This window comes from Melanostigma gelatinosum, assembly GCF_949748355.1.
Source record: "Melanostigma gelatinosum genome assembly, chromosome: 7".
Classification (NCBI taxonomy): Eukaryota; Metazoa; Chordata; class Actinopteri; order Perciformes; family Zoarcidae; genus Melanostigma; species Melanostigma gelatinosum.
In genome coordinates, this window is record NC_136640.1 from 17,812,289 (window position 1) to 17,834,068 (window position 21,780).

Genomic DNA, 21,780 nt, shown 5'->3' on the forward strand with positions numbered 1-21,780 from the left:
CAGCAGCTGACGAAAGGAAGCAGGCTGACGTGTCACCAGGCAGTCTGGTGTGGATAAGAGTCCACAAGCGCAGGTGGAGTGAACCAAGGTGGACAAGTCCATGGGAGGTAGTATTGGCAACCTCACATGCAGAAAAGGTAAAATGGGAGCGACTTGGCACCACCTCACTCACTGTGCAGCAGCGAAGGTAACGAGTGAGACACTCGTAGAGACAGGATTGAACATCAGACAGGCAAAATTTGAAGTTAAAGACACCTCAAAAGAGGGTTTAGACAGTACTGACAATGACGTTTCCCCCACAGTTTAAGCGAGGCCTTCCATTGGGAGACTCTAGCTTCAGTAGGTTATGGAAGTCTGTAATTACTTTCGTCCTGATTTCAGTAGTTTCCCTCTTAGTATGGGGAATGTTATAACCACAGACAGGAACCAGAACACATGCATGACTACATCAGGATTCGAAATTTAGCCTCAGTAACTAATCAAACCGATCTCAGACCACGTAGAGAGGCTTCTCTGACGACACTCACCTATGAAAATGTAACCCTCACTCTTACGTTCAAAGAAGGCACAACATCAACGGTCCAGTTCGACTTCTGTGAAGTAGTTTCCTGTCCCAGGTATGAACACACCTACGGGTGGATGTCCAAAACCTTGTGCATCATAACTGACCAGTGTGGGCCCGCCACAAATAAGTATGGGAAGCTGTTATCATATTATGCCTGTGATGTGTACAAAGGGGGTGGGTAGATGTAATCCTTTAAGACTTACCTTAACAGACCCAAAATTGACTGACTGAGGACTTTACGTAGTACAGGGAAAGGCAACTACTGATAGTCCTGCCCCACAAGGGCTCATTAGGATTATTGTTAAGCCTGTCAAAAAGACCAGGTTCGACATACGACTGACGCAGAGAATGAGGTAAGGGGTGGAAACTGGAATGGCAGATGGGAATTTATGGTGGGTACAATATACGGCTTCAAGTCAGAAGTACAGATTGTATTGTGTGTTTAGGATCTAGACCCCTAGCAACACCAGTTCCTTCAAGATTCAGACTCCTAAGTCCTGAATTTAGTTGTATTTTAACTCTGTTTACTGATGACACTTTGCCCCTCCATCACACTTGTCAGGTGCTACACTGGGATTACCCACCTGTAGAATATAATACCCCACCTCTGTTCAAGGTTACAGAGGGTCCATTCGATTGTATAGTCTCAGATACAGCTAAGGGGCCCAATGTAGGTAGTATTATTGCAAATTATTGCAAAATTGTAGCAACAGTCACAATGCTAGCGACTATCTATATAACAGTGTGTTAAGACAGACAGCACCTAGAGCTGATTTATGGTGGTGGTGTGGAGGAAGAACCATATATCCAATCCTGCCTAAAGATTGGACAGGTAGATGTGCGTTGGTGCAACTTATATTGTCATTCTATATCTTGCCTGTCACTGATGCAACTTATAGAGAACTCATCTCTCCACGCCCACATGCTAACAGAAGATCCAAAAGAGATGCCGGTGGCCCGAAGGGAGCCTTTGATGACCAAGTGTACATAAGATGTCATAAGAGTGCCAAGGGGGGTGTCTAATGACTTTCAAGCCAGAAATCAAATAGCAGCAGATTTAGAATCTGTTTTCTCTCAGAGGGTGATGATTAATAAAAATGTCGATTGGATCAACTACATTTACTATAACCAACAGCGTTTTGTAACCTTCACCAGGGACGCCATATCAGGACTGCATGCACAGCTGGCGAAGACTAGTTTAATGACCCTGCAGAACAGAATGGCATTAGATATGATTTAGCAGAGAAAGGTGGCGTTTGGCAGATGTTTGGGTCTGCGTGCTGTACTTTCATTCCAAATAACACAGCTCCTGATGGATCGGTGACCAGGGCTCTGGAGGGACTGACAGCACTCAGCCAAGAGCTAGCGGAGAACTCTGGTGTCACGAATCCGTTCACCGACTGGTTGGGAAGTATGTTTGGCCAGTGGAAACATACATTTTTGTCAATCGTAATTACTCTGTGTGCTGTCGTCGTAGGCCTCCTAGTTGTCTGTGGATGGGGGTTCCCTTGCATCCGTGGACTTCTACAGGGGTTTATTGCTTCACCGATGAGCCAGACACCAGTCCAGGCAACCAGTTATGTGACGAGGATGAGGACGAATTGGAGCTTCTGATGGCCACAGTCTAGATGAGGCCACCAGCGGTGCCATAGCAGAACTTCACAAGCGGTTCCTGACCATCCTCTCGGAGATCCTGAAGGACCTGATAAGGCCCAGATGGACTTCTAAAACATCCGGCTGTATCATGATCCTGCCAGCCCCAAGTCATGGAAGGCAGTGATTTTCAACGCACTCGATTTTGAAACGAACTGAACAGGAATACTTGAAATGATATCTGTATGCATGAATTGTTTGCCTCTGTTTAAATAGATAGGGAGCCTCTCCCTGGATTGAGTAGGGGGGAGGTCTCCAGGGACATTGAGTAACTAACTACATTTGATTAACTAACTACATTTGAGTAACTAACTACATTTGAATAACTAACTACATTTGAGTAGCTAACTCACAGTGAACTGTGAGTTAGGGGGGAATTGTAAGAAATTTGAGCAAAAAACTGTAGTTAGTAGATATAATAAAAGTGTTTAATAATTCATAATTAATAATTCATAATTAGTCATAATCATAAGGGTTTTGGGAATGCATAATTAAGATAAACATAAAGTGATGTAGGAATAGTAGCTAAAAGACCTGAAGCTTCTGCCAAGTTGCAGAAGTTTAACTTTCATACTGAAGGATTATTATAGAAGGGGTTAAAACGTAACTGACAGTCATTGAATGTGTTAGTAGACTCAGGGGCAGACAGGCGAATACACTCCTGGAAGTTAGCCAATAGGAATCGGGATAAATGGAAGAGGAGGTGTTTCGAACAGAGGTGGGAGGTTTAATTTCAAGACTTTTTTCCTCTCTCGTGTGATGGCCCTCGGACGACGGACGTGTTTTTCACCTGAGGAGCTGAGAGAGGTTTTTGCAAATGGGGTTTTATTGTTTTAATATTTCATAGGAGTATGTACTCCAATGTTTAACTGTAATCGTACTTGCATCAGTGGAATTAAATTCCTTATAATTGTAAATCAGTTTCGGTAACGTTTTTAGCGCCGTGTGTCTGAAAAGCTATCAGTCCACGTGTGCTGGCCTGCTCCATTTCATTGTGAGGAGATTTCTCCCTCAACAAGTCTGACTTTAGAACACTTGTATTCTTCTGTCAAACTAGTGAGAGGTAGTTCCAGGACCCCTTTGCCATAGAGGCTGATGTTAGTTAGACATCGTGGGACACCGAGCCACTTTTTCACATACGAGGTGATGGTTCGCTCCATCTTCTCCACAGTTGTTATCGGGACCTGGGGGTGCGCGGCCTAAAAAGTTTGGGAACCGCTGCCCTACATCATAACATGGAGATTCTTTGGTGATGGACGCACATCATAAGTAGCTCTGATGATAAAGCTACCTCCTCGACCACCAATTTCCTCCGTTCTGATGTTGTGGCCTTTCGCCAAGTTGGTTCACTTGCCGTCAGGCCGAGGCCTCCTCTTCCCTGCTGAACTTGCCCCACGATGTCTTTGTGCCTCAGGGTTGATGTTGCTTGCTGCACAGCATTGGATGGTTTCCACTTCCGCCCAGTTGCTAGGGGCAGTGCAGCATTACTGATAATCTTGTCTCTGGAATCCCTCAGCGTCATCTGCAGTCTGACTTTAGAACACTTGTATTCTTCTGTCAAACTAGTGAGAGGTAGTTCCAGGACCCCTTTGCCATAGAGGCTGATGTTAGTTAGACATCGTGGGACACCGAGCCACTTTTTCACGTACGAGGTGATGGTTCGCTCCATCTTCTCCACAGTTGTTATCGGGACCTCATAGACAGTGAGTGGCCACATTGTCCGAGGGAGGAGTCCAAATTGTAGGCACCAGAGCTTCAGTTTTCCAGGCAATGCGGCCTTATTGATGTTCTCCAGGTTGTTGATAATTTCTTGCCTTAGTTGTTGCACCTGCTCTTTGTCCTTGAGGCTTGCATTGTACCATCTGCCCAGGCTTTTGAGAGGCTGCTCAGATACTGTTGGTAATCACCCATTTTGAGGCCTCTTGGAAATAGGTTTTAACCAGTGTGGTGATGAGCTCTGGTACATGTAAAAAGTTGAAATATTCCCAGAGAAGTTCATGGGGAACTGAACCAAACGCATTTGCCAGATCAAGGAATACAACATGGTGGTCTCTTTTGTCCTTCTTAGCTGCTTAGATCTGATGCCAGATCATGCTTGTGTGCTCCAAGCAACCAGAGAATCCTGAAATCCCTGCTTTCCGTACAGATGTATCAATGTACTTGTTCCTTTCTTGGTAAGTGGACAGCCTCTGTGATATTATGCTGAAAAAGATTTCCCCTCCACGTTCAGAAGGCTGATTGGCCGCAATTGACCAATGTGTTATGGGAAAATATGTCGGTCTACTGCTTTAGGGTTAAATAATGTAAGTTTTAGGAGAACAGGCACTAAACCTTGTGTCTTCTAAATGATTCTAGTAAATTTCGGATCCAGGTGTCTTGTTATCTGTTATCTTGTGAATTGTTATCTTGTGCATTGTTTCTGTCTTTAAAGACGGGGACACACACAGGGGTCATGATTGCGGGATTTCCCTTGATGGGCATCAGCTGAAGGGCATGACCCTCTTTAGGCATATATGATGGGTGATGATTCACAGGCTTATTCCGTCTCTGCAATACTGTGACTTAACTCTTTAACCAGGTCACAGTGACATCAAAGGACACACCTGGCTTGGTGTATCCATGGTTTATTGTGGGGCAAACTGATAACAAAGGGATTTGTAAACAGGCTTTAAAAGCACCTTCAGGTTATCGGAAAGACAGGACACTATGCTTCAAAGAAAAACATCTGCCTTGACATCTTTTATTATCTTCTGTCTTCTTTTGTTTATTCTTCTTTGCAAACCAAGGTAACAGCATGCTAGCTTAGTATAAATGTCCGTGCATTTAAATGTGTCGTCAGAGCACCTCTTACAGAGGACGGTGATGTATCTGTGAGACTGTGTTCTCTTTGTTTGCAAGCAAATAAATTGACTATTACAACTTTGATCGTTCATCCAGACTCTGTTTCATTTGACATTGATAAGAAACATTTTACACTCCTCCCGACTATTCATAGAAATATTCCACAACAAATGTCTGATGCATCTTTCTCTTTTGGTATTAGCACACCTCCAGCCCTTCTCCATGCCTTGGGTATTATTTGTTTCTGCCACACTATCCTCATGAGCCTCCAAAGAAAGCGTAGGACGTCCGGTGCATTCTTGTAGAGCTTGTATGGTACTCCATTAGGCCCAGGAGCAGATGCTGCTCTTGCCCGCCGGACTGTGTTCTCTACTTCGCTCCATTTTGGAGGGCTAGTGTCCAGGTTGACAGCTGGAGGTTTAATTGGTGGGATGTCATATGGGATGATCATCTGCTCATGCTTTCTCCTGTCATGGTGTACCTTTTCTAGATGTTCTTCTAGTTCCTGCTTAGATGTTTTCAAAGTTCCGCTTTTTTCCTTTGCGAAGAGGTCTTTGACGAACTTGAAAGGATCTTTGTAGAACAGTGTTCTTGTTTTTCCCTCTTTCTTCGGAGTTTCCCCAAGTTCTCTGCTCTTCGCAAAGTTGCCAGTCGTCTCTTGATGTCCGCTTGGAGTTGTTCAAGGCCTTCTCTCTCTGTGTCAGAGGCTTTCTTCCACAGCTTTTTCATCTGTCTCCTTTCTCTGACTAGCTTGTCCATTTCTTGTTGTCTCCTGGACTTGGCTGGTGCTGGTACTGTTTTCCTGCTTCTCACTTTGTTAACCCCAAAGCGCTCCTCTCCATAGTTACAGATAATGTCGCCCATCTTTTCTAGCTTTCTAGTTGTAGTGCCCACTTGCTGCTCCAAAATTTTGGATAGATCATTGTTGATGGTTTCCCACTCTTTTTTTTTAACAGCTTTGGGCCACTTCACACCAGGTTTGTGCCCTTTGATCTTTTTCTCCATTGGAGGTCTCTGTGGTTGGGTGGGCCATTCCACCGACATTTCTGTGCTTGTATTTCCCTCCTCAGTGACAGGGGTGCTGATGCTCTGCGAACTTTGGTTTGTGTCCCGTCGCTGTGCTTCATTCGACTGATTTGACTGGTTGCTTCGTAAGAAGTACTGGTCAATGCGAGGCCCATGTCTCTGCTCTCTCAAACACTTTTTTCCTCCCTTGGTGGATCTTCAGGCCTAATGCTGATGTTACTTTCTCCCAACCACAAATGCACACCTGAAGCTTGTGTCCTGCTGCTGTTGTGGTTGTTGCATGTGTCGTGCTCTCTTTGTGCGTAGTCGTTTCCGTTCCTAGGTCTGTTACCGTGTTGTCAGTATGTGAGCCATCTTGCGCCCCTGCTCTCACAGGCTCTAGGGGTATGTTCCTTTGTTTACTTGTCGTAGCATTTAGCGGGTGTCTCCAACTAACTGAACCAGCGTTGGGGACTGCTGCCATGGGTAGCTAGCCCATGACAGCCCCATTGGGGTCTGTTCCCTCCAGTCAGCTGTCTCTCCAAGCTGTCACTCGGTCTTTCCCATGTTGTCAGCTGTCCTTTCACAGCAGTCACTGGACGAATCCAGATGGTCAGAATCAAAAAACACAGGACAAGAAATATAAATTCCAAATATATAGAACATGTAGGCATATCTTACATAAGGCAGGGGACAGCTGATTAAAAAAGTGTTAAGATTAATTATGTTGCACAGACAACTACGTTGTTTGAACTTTTCCTTCTGTCATGATGTCAGTTTGTTTTCAACAATTGCATCACCTGACGTATTCTGTTCTAACCCCATGAGTCATCTTTGTTTTTGAAGTAGTGGCAATAAATAACAGAGTCTTTTATATTGTGCCTTATAGCGCAGTACAGGTGAGGATCATAGAATGTACTGCAACAAGTATACAACCAGCAGCACATTTGAATCAATGCATAGCCCTTATTTCAAAATTGCTTGTTAAGAAAAACATTTCTTTCAGGTGAGAGTACGCTTTTTTCAATTTTGAAGGCAACAGCATCATAAAGCCGGTATAACGATGTCTAAAAATGCATCTTATATGGACTTACTCACACTGGTACCATTGGGCATAAGTGCTACTCATATTTATCCAGTGTTTTTATTGGCCACACTCACCTATCTTATTATTGTCTTTTGCAACTTGTGTGTACTGTCAACTATTGCTGTAAGTAAAAATCTACACAAGCCCATGTTTATGCTCCTGTTCAACTTGCCCATTAGTGACATGTTGGGAGCCACAGCTTTTTTCCCTCATCTTCTTTACAGCATTGTGACACAGAACAGAGTGATTTCCCATTCTGCATGCATCACTCAGGCTTTTCTGATGCATTTCTATGGCACAGGAAACTTGCTGATCTTGAGTGCCATGGCATACGACAGGTACATCGCTATATGTTGTCCTTTGAGGTATAATGCTATCATGAGTCCAAAAAAAGTCATCATAATTATTTTTTTAATATGGTTTATAAATTTCTCAACGATCGTCACTCTGATTTTGTTGCTTACACGGTTCAAAATTTGCAGGACAAATATAGTGGATTTGTTCTGTAACAATCCATCATTGACCAAACTGATCTGTGAGGACACCAGAATAAACAACTACTATGGGTTGTTTACTATCGTCTTCCTCCAGGGCGGACCACTGTCAATAATAGCCTACACATATGCACAGATTTTGCGTACATGTGTCATGACTAATCACCCCGATGCCCGGAAAAAAGCCTTTCAGACATGTGGTACACATTTAGTTGTTTACCTAACCTTTGAAATTAGTGCTGCCTTTACACTCATTACTCATCGCATTCAGAGTGCATCGCCGTACATTAGAAGGGTTCTTGGTATATCAATCTTATTGTTTCCCCCTTTCTTGGACCCGATTATTTATGGACTGAAAACAACAGAACTGAAGCGGAGCCTAGTGATGTTCCTGAAAAGAAATATTTGTTCGTCTAAGTTGTAACCAGTTTTCTATTGTAATTCGACATGATTAGAGGAGTCATGCACTTGCGTCATATATTATGTCGCCTAAACAAACAATGATTTCAGAATCCCCTTTAAATGAAGGCTCCACTAGCAACAACATGCCGTGTATTACAGCACTACGGAGAAGTTACACATCTCCGTGCCTGTTGATTATTTGTCTTATGCATATGTTGTGCGTTTCTCTATTTATTGTCCATGTGAATGTTCGTATGTGTTTATCAGCACTTCACAGGTTACAGATTAACAGCCTGGATCATTGCTCATCTGAAGGTTGAAACTGTAGACTGTAAACTGTTTTAATAAAGGGTAAGGAAAATGACATCCGCTGAGCACAATCGAGTGAATCACAGATCATTTAAAAACTGCTGACAGATGTACATAATGTAATATGCTTGACTGAAAGTTACAACGTTGCAAAAACTAAAAGCAAACGTATCTCACTGCAGGTACGAATGCACTTGCACTGACCAAATACATGCAGTGAAAATGTATTGAAATGCAAAAATAAATATTCTGCTCCATTTCAAATAATTCAGTAGCAAGTGTGTAAACTGTGTGCATGTCTCAACACTGAGTACATTGTATGTATGTAGACTGTAAGGTGGACTACTGATGTGGAAATTAAAACAATATGATTCTGATTGTGGTCATGTTTTCCTTGACATTGCAATAAAGGTATGTATTAACAACTTGCATTGTGTTGACAAAATTGTATTTAATTCCACAGCTGTTTGCATGAACAAATACAATTAATCACCATCAATTGTCAAGAAACAAACACTGTTTAACTCCTTTACTTACTCTTTGTTGTTTTCTCCTCATAATCTCCAAATGATAGAATTGAGTAATTTCCTCAAATAAAAAGGAAGATAGAAAATCGGCAGTGTTTCTCAAAGGAATTAAATGTGTTTTTCCTCAACAAGGAGGAAATAAAAGGGCCACAATCGCAAGTTGAGGGTTTCATTCTGGAACACATTTCTCATTTGACATGAAATCATTAGTAATGTCAATATATGGAATAAGATGTGCAAACAATTCTAGAGATGTTATGGGGAGATCAAAATAATGTCGATATGTGTGGCAAAGTGGACAGATCAGAATATGTGTGACTACAAATATATATTGAAAGATGTAAACACTGTATCTAATACTTCATTATATGAAGAAAGAATTGTAAATTTGCTGGATCTCTGTAGTGCTGTGACACACTGGGCAGGAAGACATATAGCTGGATCAGGATGCTGTTCATCTGATGTATGTTAAAAGGATATATGTGATGTATTTTATTTTTCTTCTATAAAGTTCAAAGACTCACAAGAGACGGTTAAAAAAAAAAAGACTAATCCTCACTATTGTACTGAGCAAATCTCTGCATAAGCCAATGTACCTAATTCTGCTGAACCTTCCCATCAACGACCTTATAGGCTCCTCAGCATTCTTCCTACATATGATCAATGAAATCCTGACAGACAGAAAGACAATGCCATACTCAGTTTGTGTTCTGCAGCCACGGTTCACAAAAACAGACTATAAAAAGACAACATCAACACACTAAAACACTATGAGCTACAACAATACATAACTTTATTTCTTTCTGCTGTAGTACCATAACTCCAAGTCATTTGAGGACACACATATTTATATATAATTTGGGCATAAAACTAATATATTAGAAAAGCAATCTCACTACTCATTATTTCTGGGGAACAAACTAAGAGGATTTAATGAAGATTCTGTGTTTCAATAGTTTTTCTTTATAAAGGTTTTCATTTTTGTGCCAGTGTGTTTTTTGCCACCATCTACAGGCCGAGAGGGATATACACGTAGGCCTACAGGCCACCTCTTTAGACACATCTCTGGTCAATATTTCTACAGAAGTACTGTGTTCATTATTGGAAAGCCAATGACAATCCCAGAGGCACAAGTGACGTAAACAAGTTATGGCTCTGGAAACATTAAATAAAGTAGGATGGGCAGGGCAGTTCTCAACAGTTCATTCTGACTGCTTTAGATGCAATTTCTACGAACGACATTTCCTCCATTTATTTCTTATTAATCTACAGTAAGCGGAGAAAAATAATGGAGAACAAATCTTTTTGGTTCAGCTCTGAGTTAACCCTCAACACATTTGTTATTCCACCTGGAGGAAAGTATCCCATATTTTTATTTGGTATTGCGATTTATTTCTTTAGCATTTTTTGCAACCTGACCTTGTTGAGTTTGATCATTCTGAAGAGGAACCTTCACAAGCCCATGTATTTCATCCTGCTTAGTCTTCCCCTCAATGACTTGATAGGCATAACTGCAATGTTACCTAAAGTGCTTTCAGACATCGTTACAGAGACAAACAAGGTGTACTATCCTCTCTGTGTTTTACAAGCGTTCCTGCTCCACATGTACGGTGGCGCAGTTTTGTTTATTCTTGCAGCAATGTCTTTTGATCGTTATGCTGCCATCTGCATGCCGTTGCGCTACAGCTCTGTCATGACCCCCAGAGTTGTCCTTTGTATTATCTCTCTAGTTTGGGGTCTTGACTTTGCCTTGATTGTGTCATTGTTCTCTTTACAGACAAGGCTTCCCAGGTGTAAGTCTGTGATCATGAATGTGTTCTGCGACAACCCATCTCTTCTGAAGCTCACGTGCGGAAACACGACGGTCAACAATATCATAGGATTATTTAACACGGCTGTCATGCAAGCTGTCAGTGTGTCCATTCAGGCATTTTCCTACGTGAAGATTCTGATCGCATGTGTGGTTACAAGGAGGTCTGAAGTAAAAACAAAAGCTGTCAACACGTGTGTTGCACAGTTGCTCATTGTTAATTGAAGCAACTGATTGTGCTCCCAATTATTGCCAATGCATTTCAGGTGTGAGTGTGTCATGTGACTGTCTATTTAAGCTGATGCACCTGCGCAGAATAAAATACGTGTTTTCTCAGAACTTGACCCAGTGGCTGCAGATTGTTTGTTCTCCCAGGTTTAAATGTGTTGAGTCGGTATATCTCTAGTCAAGCTCTGCAGAACAGGTTATGGGCCCAGATGCGTTAGACGTTTGTGCAAAGAGATATCCGGCGTGAGTAGCCACTGAGAGACATTTGCTTGTGTGCGTATCTCACGGATTGGAGTGCCAGCACCATGAGCGGACATACGAGTTCACGTTGGTCTCGTCTTGTTTTTAATGGGGACGAAAAGAACTATGAACTGTGGGAGACAAAGTTTTTGGGACATCTACGGTTGCAGAAACTGAAGGACACCATTTTGAATCAGCCCGCCGATGGCGCAGAAGAAAACGCACTGGCTGAGGATGCGGCGAAGAACGCGGAAGCGTACGTGGAACTGATCCAATTCCTTGATGACAAAAGTTTGTCTCTGGTCATGCGAGAGGCAGCGGATGACGGGCGTGGAGCGCTCAGGATTTTGCGTGACTATTATGCAGGCAAGGGTAAGCCCCGCATTGTATGCCTGTATACAGAACTGACTTCTTTGCAAAAGATGAGTAGTGAGAGTGTGACTGACTATGTCATACGTGCTGAGATTTCGATCACAGCGCTGCGTAATGCTGGAGAGGTTTTAAGCGATGGACTATTGGTTGCAATGATTTTGAAGGGGCTGCCAGACTCATTTAAGCCTTTTTCCATTTTTATCACTCAAAGTTATGAGACTCTCTCTTTTGCGGAGTTCAAGACTAAGTTGCGCAGTTATGAGAGCACTGAAGGTATGCGCACAGCTGCGGCCGACGACAATGTCATGAGGGCCCAGGCGCATCCAAGGAGGGCTGCCCCAGCAGGCGCAGGTGCACGCAGCACCGAGAGCGGGGACATTGTGTGTTTCCGTTGTGGCCAGAGAGGTCACAAGGTAAGAGACTGTCAGCGTGGTCAACAGTGGTATGGCCAGGGCGAGAGTACCGGACGGCGAGGAGGATGGCGACAGTGGCAGCGGGACAACGCGCGTGGAGTGTCCGAGGAGATGGATGACAACACCTTCGTGTTCAAGCTGGTGACCAGCGAGCCAGGAAGCGGTGTCACCAGAAAGGGCTTGATGGTGGACACCGGTGCGACGGCGCATATCATCACTGACCTGGCGAAGTTCAAGAACTTCGATGACCGATTCCAGTCCGAGACGCACTGCGTGGAGCTGGCCGATGGCACAAGCTGCACGGGGGTCGCGGAGCGCAGAGGAGACGCCGAGGTGTGTCTGATCGACAGCAGGGGGCGGCACCTCAGTACCACACTGAAGCAGGCGCTGTACATCCCCTCGTATCCCCAAGACATCTTCTCCGTGAGAGCTGCAACTTATCGTGGGGCAACGGTGATCTTCAAGGAAGGAGAAAACGTCTTGCAGTATAGAGACGGTACGCGCTTCCTCATTTATGAGCATAACAGACTGTTCTATTTGCCTACTGTGTCAGTAAACAATGACTGTGATGATCAATGTATGAGCTGTCATGATATTCAGACGTGGCACGAGATTTTGGGGCACTGTAATTTTGATGATGTCATGAAGTTAGAGAATGTTGTGGATGGAATGTCAATCAGGGGTAAAGCGTCCAAACCCATGATATGTGAAGTGTGTACTCAGGGCAAGTTCACTCAGAGCAGAAACAGGAAGCCTGATGTGAGGGCCAAATCAGCCTTAGAGCTGGTTCACACTGACTTGTCAGGCCCCATTGACCCAGAGTCCAAGGAAGGGTATAGGTATGCACTTTCCTTTACTGACGACTATTCAAGTGCAGTGTTTGTGTACTATCTAAAGTACAAGAGGGACACTGTAGAAGCCACAGAGAGGTTTCTAGCCGACACAGCCCCATATGGGAAAGTGAAGTGTATCAGGTCTGACAATGGTACAGAGTTCACAGGGCAGGGTTACCAAGCTCTACTGCGTAGGAATAGAATCAGACATGAAAGATCAGCACCATACTCACCACACCAGAATGGCACTGCTGAGCGTAACTGGAGAACCCTTTTTGACATGGCGAGATGTATGCTCTTGGAGAGCCAGTTAGCCAAGGAGCTATGGCCGTATGCGGTCCAGACAGCAGCAGTGGTGAGGAATAGATGTTTCAACAACCGCACTAGAGAGACACCTTACTTTATGCTGACAGGAAGGAGACCTAATGTCTCCAGGATGCAGAAGTTTGGTACTGTATGTTACGCCTACAGGCAGGACAGGAAGAAGCTAGAGTCAAGGTCTGACAAGGGCATCTTCGTTGGTTATGACAAGAACAGTCCAGCCTATATGGTCTACTACCCTGACAGCAGGAAGGTGATGAAGCACCGACTGGTGAGGTTCATGTCCTGTGTTGAGGGACAGCAGACTGATGACATGTCCGACGATGACACTGGTGTGCAGTCTAACGCAACCAGACCTGACCCTGACCAACCCGAGCAGAACGACATCCCAGAAGCTAGGCCAGGTCCAAGCCAGATAGGCCTACAGACAGGTGGAGTCAAGCCCGAATCCCAGTCTCCACGGAGATACCCTGCTAGAGAGAGGAGGAGGCCAGACTTCTATGGGATAGAGAGTGATCAGGCTCAGATCAACATTGATTATTGCTACAGGATGGTTTGTAATGTACCACAGACGTTCAGAGATGCTGTGTCTTCATCCAACTCAAGTAAGTGGATAGATGCAATGGATGAGGAGATGAAGGCACTGAGGGATAACAACACATTTACTCTGACCACCTTACCTGAGGGCAAGAAAGCAGTGGGGGGTAGATGGGTGTATACTCTCAAAACCAATGTTGATGGATCTGACAAGTACAAGGCCCGCTATGTAGCCAAGGGATACAGTCAACGGATGGGTGTAGATTATGGAGAAACGTTTTCTCCTACTGCCGACCTGACTAGTGTGAGAGTGTTGATGCAGAAAGCTGCCCAGGAGGATCTGATCCTGCATCAGATGGATGTTAAAACCGCCTACTTACATGCACCAATTGATTGTGAGATTTACATGGAACAGCCAGAGGGTTATGATGTAAAATCTCAGACAAATGGGAAGATGGTGTGTAGACTAAAGAAGTCACTATATGGGCTTAAACAATCAGGTAGAAACTGGAACATAATGTTGCATGACTATCTATGTGAAAATATGTTTGTACAGAATCCAGCCGATCACTGTGTTTATGAGAGAGAAACGGAACATGACAAGGTGATCCTACTGATCTGGGTTGATGACCTGGTTATTGCAGCCAGTGATGAGAGTGCTTTAAAAGCAGTAAAAAAAGATGCTTGCTGTGAAGTTCCAGATGAAAGATTTGGGCAGACTGAAGAATTTTCTTGGTATCACTTTTGACCAGTGTAATGGATGTGTGACCATGTCACAGCAGAGCTATGTTGACAAGCTGCTTGACAGGTTTAATATGCAGGATTGTAAGCCCAGGTCAACACCTTGTGAACCAAAGCTGCATTACACTGATGAGAAGCTAGGTGACCCCAGAAAATACAGAGAGGCAGTGGGTAGCCTAATCTACCTAACCTCATGCACCAGACCTGATCTGAGCTTTGTTGTAAGCAGACTGTCACAGCATTTCAGTGAGCCGACAGAAGAGCAGTGGACAACTGTTAAGCATGTACTGAAATATTTGAAGGGCACAAATGACAAAATGTTGTGTTACAGAAAATGTGATGAGCTGAGGTTGTTTGCTTACAGTGATGCAGATTGGGCAGGTGATGCAACTGACAGACGCAGTACAACTGGTTATTGTGTTAGTCTAAGTGAGAATGGTCCTCTGATTTCCTGGAAGACCAAAAAGCAGCCAACGGTAGCACTGTCAACTTGTGAGGCAGAGTATATGGCGTTGGCCGCAACCACACAAGAGTGTCTTTACTTATCTCAACTGCTTGAACATCTTGATGACTGTCTGTATGATGTACCTAAGATTTTTGAAGATAACCAAGGTACAATTGCATTAGCCAAGAATCCAGTGAGCAGACAGCGATGTAAGCACATTGATATAAAATACCATTTTGTGAGATCAACTGTTAATGACTGTAAAGTATGTTTGGAGTATTGCCCAACAGACCGGATGGTAGCTGACCTGATGACAAAACCAGCTACTAAAGCAAAGCTACTTACTTTTTCCATGTTCTTGTTTGGGGCATAGCCAGTTAAGTGCAGTTAAGTGCAGTTGGTTTCCATGTTTTTCCCCTTGTATGATTTATGGTTGTCAATAATGTGTGATCAAGTGGGGGTGTTAATTGAAGCAACTGATTGTGCTCCCAATTATTGCCAATGCATTTCAGGTGTGAGTGTGTCATGTGACTGTCTATTTAAGCTGATGCACCTGCGCAGAATAAAATACGTGTTTTCTCAGAACTTGACCCAGTGGCTGCAGATTGTTTGTTCTCCCAGGTTTAAATGTGTTGAGTCGGTATATCTCTAGTCAAGCTCTGCAGAACACTCATATTGATCATATTTGAGATCGTGGGAATGTTCACAATTTTATCTCACAGGTTCAAAAATGTCTCAGCGGACTTGCAAAAGATTATGGGCATGCTGATATTTCTTGTGCCTCCGCTTCTGAATCCAATTGTGTACAGTCTGTATACAAGTGAAATACGAAACACTCTTCTGACACTCTTAAAAAACAGAGTGTCAGTCAACATCTTTACAAAAGTGGGTTAACAGCGCTGACATTTTGCCTTATTGAGCAGCAAGGAAATTCATAACACTGTTAACCCCGGTAGTCTCTCTGATAATGTAAACAATATCAATATGCATGAAAGAGCACAAGTCCATGAACTTGAACACAACCTGAAGGCACTTTTGACTGTTTTTTTTTCATGTGGAAACACTGCTGCCATATAAAAAATGCCGTTTTATACCGTAGGACAGGAAGCTTTACTCTGGATATTTTTGATGATATATTTTTGTGAACAGAGTCAGGCTTAAAGAGTGTTGGGATAGGAGCACATTGGCATTGCATGTGATGATGCTAAGACTAATGAAAATATGTGCATCTTTCTGCAATTACACAAATATGCTACTTGACTTTTTCTTGTTGTTACAAGTTTGAAAAAAAAGATTTTATTGCGATATTATCTTGATTGTCTCTATTGGGGTGTACAGCACTTTGTGTTGTTTAAGTACAATGGAGATATTAGTATCATACCGCACATAGTTTAGCAGGAAATACTTAATTCACCATTCACCACATTTTCATTTGAAGCCTTTTGTGAAACGGTCTCATGCATTTAGTCTTTACTTGTTCTTATTTGATTGTATGTCTCAATATTGTTTGCTAGATGTGTCCACATGTTTTCTTACCTATCATGCACTCCATATGTCTGCAAATTATTTTACATCCAATAATCACACTGTAATTATTGCAGAGTCCAAAATATATACAAGTTGTACAGATGTTTGATGTGTGGTCCATTAATCAAATAAAATCATTCTAACACATATTTCATGGTTTTCCATAATTCATTTAAACCTTCCAACAAAGCTTTGGGGTTTCATATGAAATATTTTACATTCATCCTGAACAAATATTGACTTTCAAATCCAGTATAACTTAATCTTTAGCCCAAAAGAGTCTTTATAGAGAATTATGTCAAACATTCTTTACATATCCTTTTATCCATTTGAGGATTACATGCTTTGTGAATGGTTAAGGTTCTAATATCCATGTTAAGATATGTTTATGAGCCTTACCATACTGTATGTTTAAGAGCATTTCTCTTCTGGCGAGTTCTACTGTATGTCATGGAAATAGATGATGAGGAAAACGATGACAGGAGCTCATTTTGAAAGAAAGACTGTGGAAATGAATCACAACAATGACGGATCCTTTCAGCACTGAAATATGTCTTTAGAGCATATGTTTGCTCTAGAGAAGTGTTCACATTTGTATGTACTTATTATGCACTTCAAAATATATACAAGGTGTACAGATGTTTGCTGTGTGGTCCATGAATGAAAATCAAATATTCTAAAACATACGTATTTCATGGTTTTCATTTATTGAAAACAAATAATTTAAAAAACAGCAAAACCAACAACACAAAAACAATTTAACTTTCATGATGTCCTATTTCATAGTTAGATGAAAACCAAATACATACAGTCAACTATAATTTTATAAACAAAGAATCTGAGGGAGGAGAAAAAAAATGAAAAGAATGCAGATCCTTACTGTACAATATTTTCTTTATTTGCAATCCTTCTCTAATTCCTTTGGCAGACTGAACCATTTTGTAAACAGAAAATACTGTAAATGAAGTGATGATGGAAACGGTATTTAATGAGGAACATTTCTTTCTAAATAACAGTAGGCCTAAATATACTGTATACTCATCCAGTGGCGTTGCCAGGTAATTTTTCTGGGGCTTAAGCCCCGACTGTTATATTTGAAGCTCCAAATGTAGTTTTAAATGTAAGACTGTGAAAATAAGTGGTAGTTGTAATAAGTGTCGTTTTCGTTCTGTATATAAAACTGTATCATTGGTATTTAAGGCTAAGACAACCTTTATTTCTGTTGGTAAAGTCAGAGGGCCATGAAAATCTCAGCGACTCCCTGCGATGGGAGACGCCTCACCGGTGACAGTCTCAAGTTTCACTATGGAAGAAAGAATGATTGTCTTCCGTGTTACTTTCGAGCAAGGAACATGTGTCCAGCAGCCCTGAGCAGTGTGACCCCGACACTTTTTAACAGGAGCACAACAGTCTTCTAACTCCACCAGACATACTTTTTTGTCCCCTTTTTACCTGCTCCTCCATCAGCATCTTTCACACCTAATGGAATGCCTCACAGGAAGAAGATGCAGCGGTATTACCTGAGTTCTCTGATCATTTACTCAGAGAACAGTACTGTAGTCTGTAACCATTGCAAAAAAACAAACAAAGCAAACAATGAACTCTGCTGTTAGCCCGGAGCTTAGTCTGTCCTTAGACTCATGCATACAGAGAACGTCAGTTTCACACCAAACATGCAAGCGTACATACTGAAGATTAGACTGAAACATAGTGTGTCAGTTAGCTATCCTGCAAAGTATATTGAAATGTAAACATTTCCTGGTATCCCCATCCTCTCTGATCATTTTCCATGCATTATTTATTCATTTTACCCAAATCACAGTCTGGTGATGTGTAGAGTTACATAAGTCCTGAAATCCAGAGATACATAGATTTAAGTGTTTCCTCCATTCTTTGATAGAGTGAAGTTGGTGCTGTCCTTATTTAGGCTCCTGCTGATCTTGAATGCCACGTTGTGGAAGTCTGCATATTTGCGGTCAAAGCTCAAAACACTATGTTTTGTTATATCAAGTTCCAAGATTGAAGGTATGGAAAAAGGATTTTTGGAAAAAGAAAAATACTTCTTAGAATGGTCATATGTTTATTCAGTTTGGCATATGGCAAACCTAAAAAAGAGCCGATGTACAATACATCATGAGTAAATAGCCTAAGGATTTACTTTATTCATTATGTTTCAAAATCAACAGAATCAAAAAACACAGGACATGATGTTTGTCTGTCCTTTGTGCCAAGGTGGTGAGCACTTCCAGGAAATTAACCTTGTTTTGAGTGGTTGACGATCTACAAGTGGGGGTTTCCAGCTTGTGTGGGGTGTATCTTTGTTTGGTTTATGTTGTAGAATTTTGGGACAGTTGGGCCCAGAACACATCATCAGTAATGTTCCCTTGTGTCATTGAGTGTTTCGGCCATTTAACACTATACACCCTCCCCAAGGGCGGCCAGCTGCAGGATGATCAGCCCTCAGCTTGTGAGCCGTGCCCAACTGTCTCAAACTTGACAACATTGAGAATGGTAGACGCCTGAATGGTCAACAGGTGGGGATTCTCAAGTGGGTTATGCTGACATATTTGGAGCCCGGCACGGGTCATTCCGCTTGATCCAAAGCCACTGGCTGCTTCTTTCAGCCGCCTCTGAGACTGCCTTGATGGTCTGCCGCAGAGCCTGACCGTGGCTTCCCAGCTCTTTCAGCAGTCTGATGGTCGAAGAAGCCACAAATCCTCTGCATCCCACTTCCACTGGACAGTTTTTTGTGTTCCAGCCACGCTGCTTTGCTTCTGCTGCAAGCTCTGCATAGCGTAGCTTCTTACGTACATCGGCCTCTTCAAACGCGTTCACCCATGGGACTGTGAGCTCTATGATGTACACAGTCTTCAGTGAAGGGGACCAGAGTACCAGGTCTGGCCTGAGGTTAGTGGCAGCAATCTCTGGAGGAAAGATCAATTGCTGGCCGATGTCGACCGGCATCTTCCAGTCACGGGCCATGATTAATTGTCCCGTTTCTCGCTTGGTGGAAGGATGTTTGGGGGCTTTTTGTCCTTCTCGGACAAATGCTGTTGCCTTCAGGGAATTGGCTACTCTCGGGGGTAAGGAGTTGGTCGCACACCGCTTGATGTCAATCGCTGATGCCAGGCTTTTGAGGACCTGGTTGTGCCACCAGGTATATCTGCCTTGCGTGAGGCTGGTCTTGCAGCTTACCATGATGTGTTTGAGAGTCGCTGGAGTTGGGCAGAGGGCACAGGTTGGGTCTTCGCCATACCACTGATGGAGTGTGAGGATTTGAGTCTAACTCTGCTGTATTTCCCTTAGTAGTGTCCTCCTAGGAGTCCCGCCCACTGCCGCGCCTCTCTCCGTAGGCACAGCTGTGCCTCATCTCCGGTGATCGCTTCCAGCTGAAATAAATACTCCTGTCACTCTCATCCCAGTTGTCAGTCCGTCTGTTTACCTACCTGGTATTCCGACCCGTGAGTAGTCCCGCTGTTCACTCTCTGAAGACCTGTTACTAACGTTGTCTCTCGTTTCTTCAACCTGCCTGCCGTACAGTGTCGAGCCTCGGGTTTTCACCTGTACGTAGAAACCTTCCAGTTCGTTCCTCGGAGATCAACTGTTTAGTCTTGGCGTTCCTGTGCGGAGCCTCGGGTGTCACACAGATGATCCAGCCTGCCTGCCAGCCGCGGACGCGGAACGGGCTCTTCCCGGCGAAGGATTCGAGCGGAACGTGAGGACGCGCCTCCGTAGTGACGTTTGACAGTTTGCCTGTCGGTTTTGTCTGCCGCTCCACAGGATTAGTCCCTCTCCGGCTTGGAACCGGGTGGAGGCGTGGAGACGCCTCCTATTGACTTTGTCCATTTCCTGTTTTTTCCCTTGACTGAGAGAAATAAACGAACCTTGGTTTTGAAATTGAACTTTGCTGTCTGAGTCTGCATTTGGGTCCGTGAAACACCCCACATCATAACATGGAGATTCTTGGGTGATGGACGCACATCATAAGTAGCTCTGATGATAAAGCTACCTCTTCGACCACCAATTTCCTCCGTTCTGATGTTGTGGCCTTTCGCCAAGTTGGTTCACTTGCCGTCAGGCCGAGGCGTCCTCTTCCCTGCTGAACTTGCCCCACGATGTCTTTGTGCCTCAGGGTTGATGTTGCTTGCTGCACAGCATTGGATGGTTTCCACTTCCGCCCAGTTGCTAGGGGCAGTGCAGCATTACTGATAATCTTGTCTCTGGAATCCCTCAGCGTCATCTGCAGTCTGACTTTCGAACACTTGTATTCTTCTGTCAAACTAGTGAGAGGTAGTTCCAGGACCCCTTTGTCATAGAGGCTGATGTTAGTTAGACATCGTGGGACACCGAGCCACTTTTTCACGTACGAGGTGATGGTTCGCTCCATCTTCTCCACAGTTGTTATCGGGACCTCATAGACAGTGAGTGGCCACATTGTCCGAGGGAGGAGTCCAAATTGTAGGCACCAGAGCTTCAGTTTTCCAGGCAATGCGGCCTTATTGATGTTCTCCAGGTTGTTGATAATTTCTTGCCTTAGTTGTTGCACCTGCTCTTTGTCCTTGAGGCTTGCATTGTACCATCTGCCCAGGCTTTTGAGAGGCTGCTCAGATACTGTTGGTAGTGGGTCATCGCCAATACAGAACCTCGTGTCTTTAAGCATTCCCTTGACAACAGAGATATTTCGAGACTTGGTTGGATTGATTTTCATGCGGGCCCACTTGATGTTCTCCTGAAGCTTTCCAAGTAGCCGCTTGGTGCACGGTGTAGTATTGGTCAGTGTTGTCATATCGTCCATATATGCGCGAATGGGTGGTAGACGGAGCCCTGCCGTTGTTCGTTCACCACCCACCACCCATTTTGAGGCCTCTTGGAAATAGGTTTTAACCAGTGTGGTGATGAGCTCTGGTACATGTAAAAACTTGAAAGATTCCCAGAGAAGTTCATGGGGAACTGAACCAAACGCATTTGCCAGATCAAGGAATACAACATGGAGGTCTCTTTTGTCCTTCTTATCTGCTTGGATCTGATGCCAGATCATGCTTGTGTGCTCCAAGCAACCAGAGACTCCTGAAATCCCTACTTTCTGTACAGATGTATCAATGTACTTGTTCCTTTCTTGGTAAGTGGACAGCCTCTGTGATATTATGCTGAAAAAGATTTTCCCCTCCACGTTCAGAAGGCTGATTGGCCGAAATTGACCAATGTCTGATGCATCTTTCTCTTTTGGTATTAGCACACCTCCAGCCCTTCTCCATGCCTTGGGTATTATTTGTTTCTGCCACACTATCCTCATGAGCCTCCAAAGAAAGCGTAGGACGTCCGGTGCATTCTTGTAGAGCTTGTATGGTACTCCATTAGGCCCAGGAGCAGATGCTGCTCTTGCCCGCCGGACTGCGTTCTCTACTTCGCTCCATTTTGGAGGGCTAGTGT

The 21,780-nt window shown here is 43.5% G+C and overlaps 2 protein-coding genes across 2 annotated transcripts; both read left to right on the forward strand.

Annotated features, from left to right (window-relative positions):
• Positions 1–7,127: 7,127 nt before the first annotated feature.
• On the forward strand, positions 7,128–8,069 carry LOC306779677 (olfactory receptor 52B2-like; the record flags this gene model as incomplete). The annotated part of the gene is made up of 1 exon (XM_079271654.1): positions 7,128–8,069. The coding sequence occupies one exon, from the start codon at positions 7,128–7,130 to the stop codon at positions 8,067–8,069; it is 942 nt and encodes a 313-aa protein (XP_079127780.1).
• A 2,102-nt stretch (positions 8,070–10,171) lies between these two features.
• LOC306779678 (olfactory receptor 8G17-like) lies at positions 10,172–15,717 on the forward strand (the record flags this gene model as incomplete). Its single annotated transcript, XM_079271655.1, has 2 exons — positions 10,172–10,899; positions 15,489–15,717. The coding sequence occupies 2 exons, from the start codon at positions 10,172–10,174 to the stop codon at positions 15,715–15,717; spliced, it is 957 nt and encodes a 318-aa protein (XP_079127781.1).
• Positions 15,718–21,780: the final 6,063 nt, after the last annotated feature.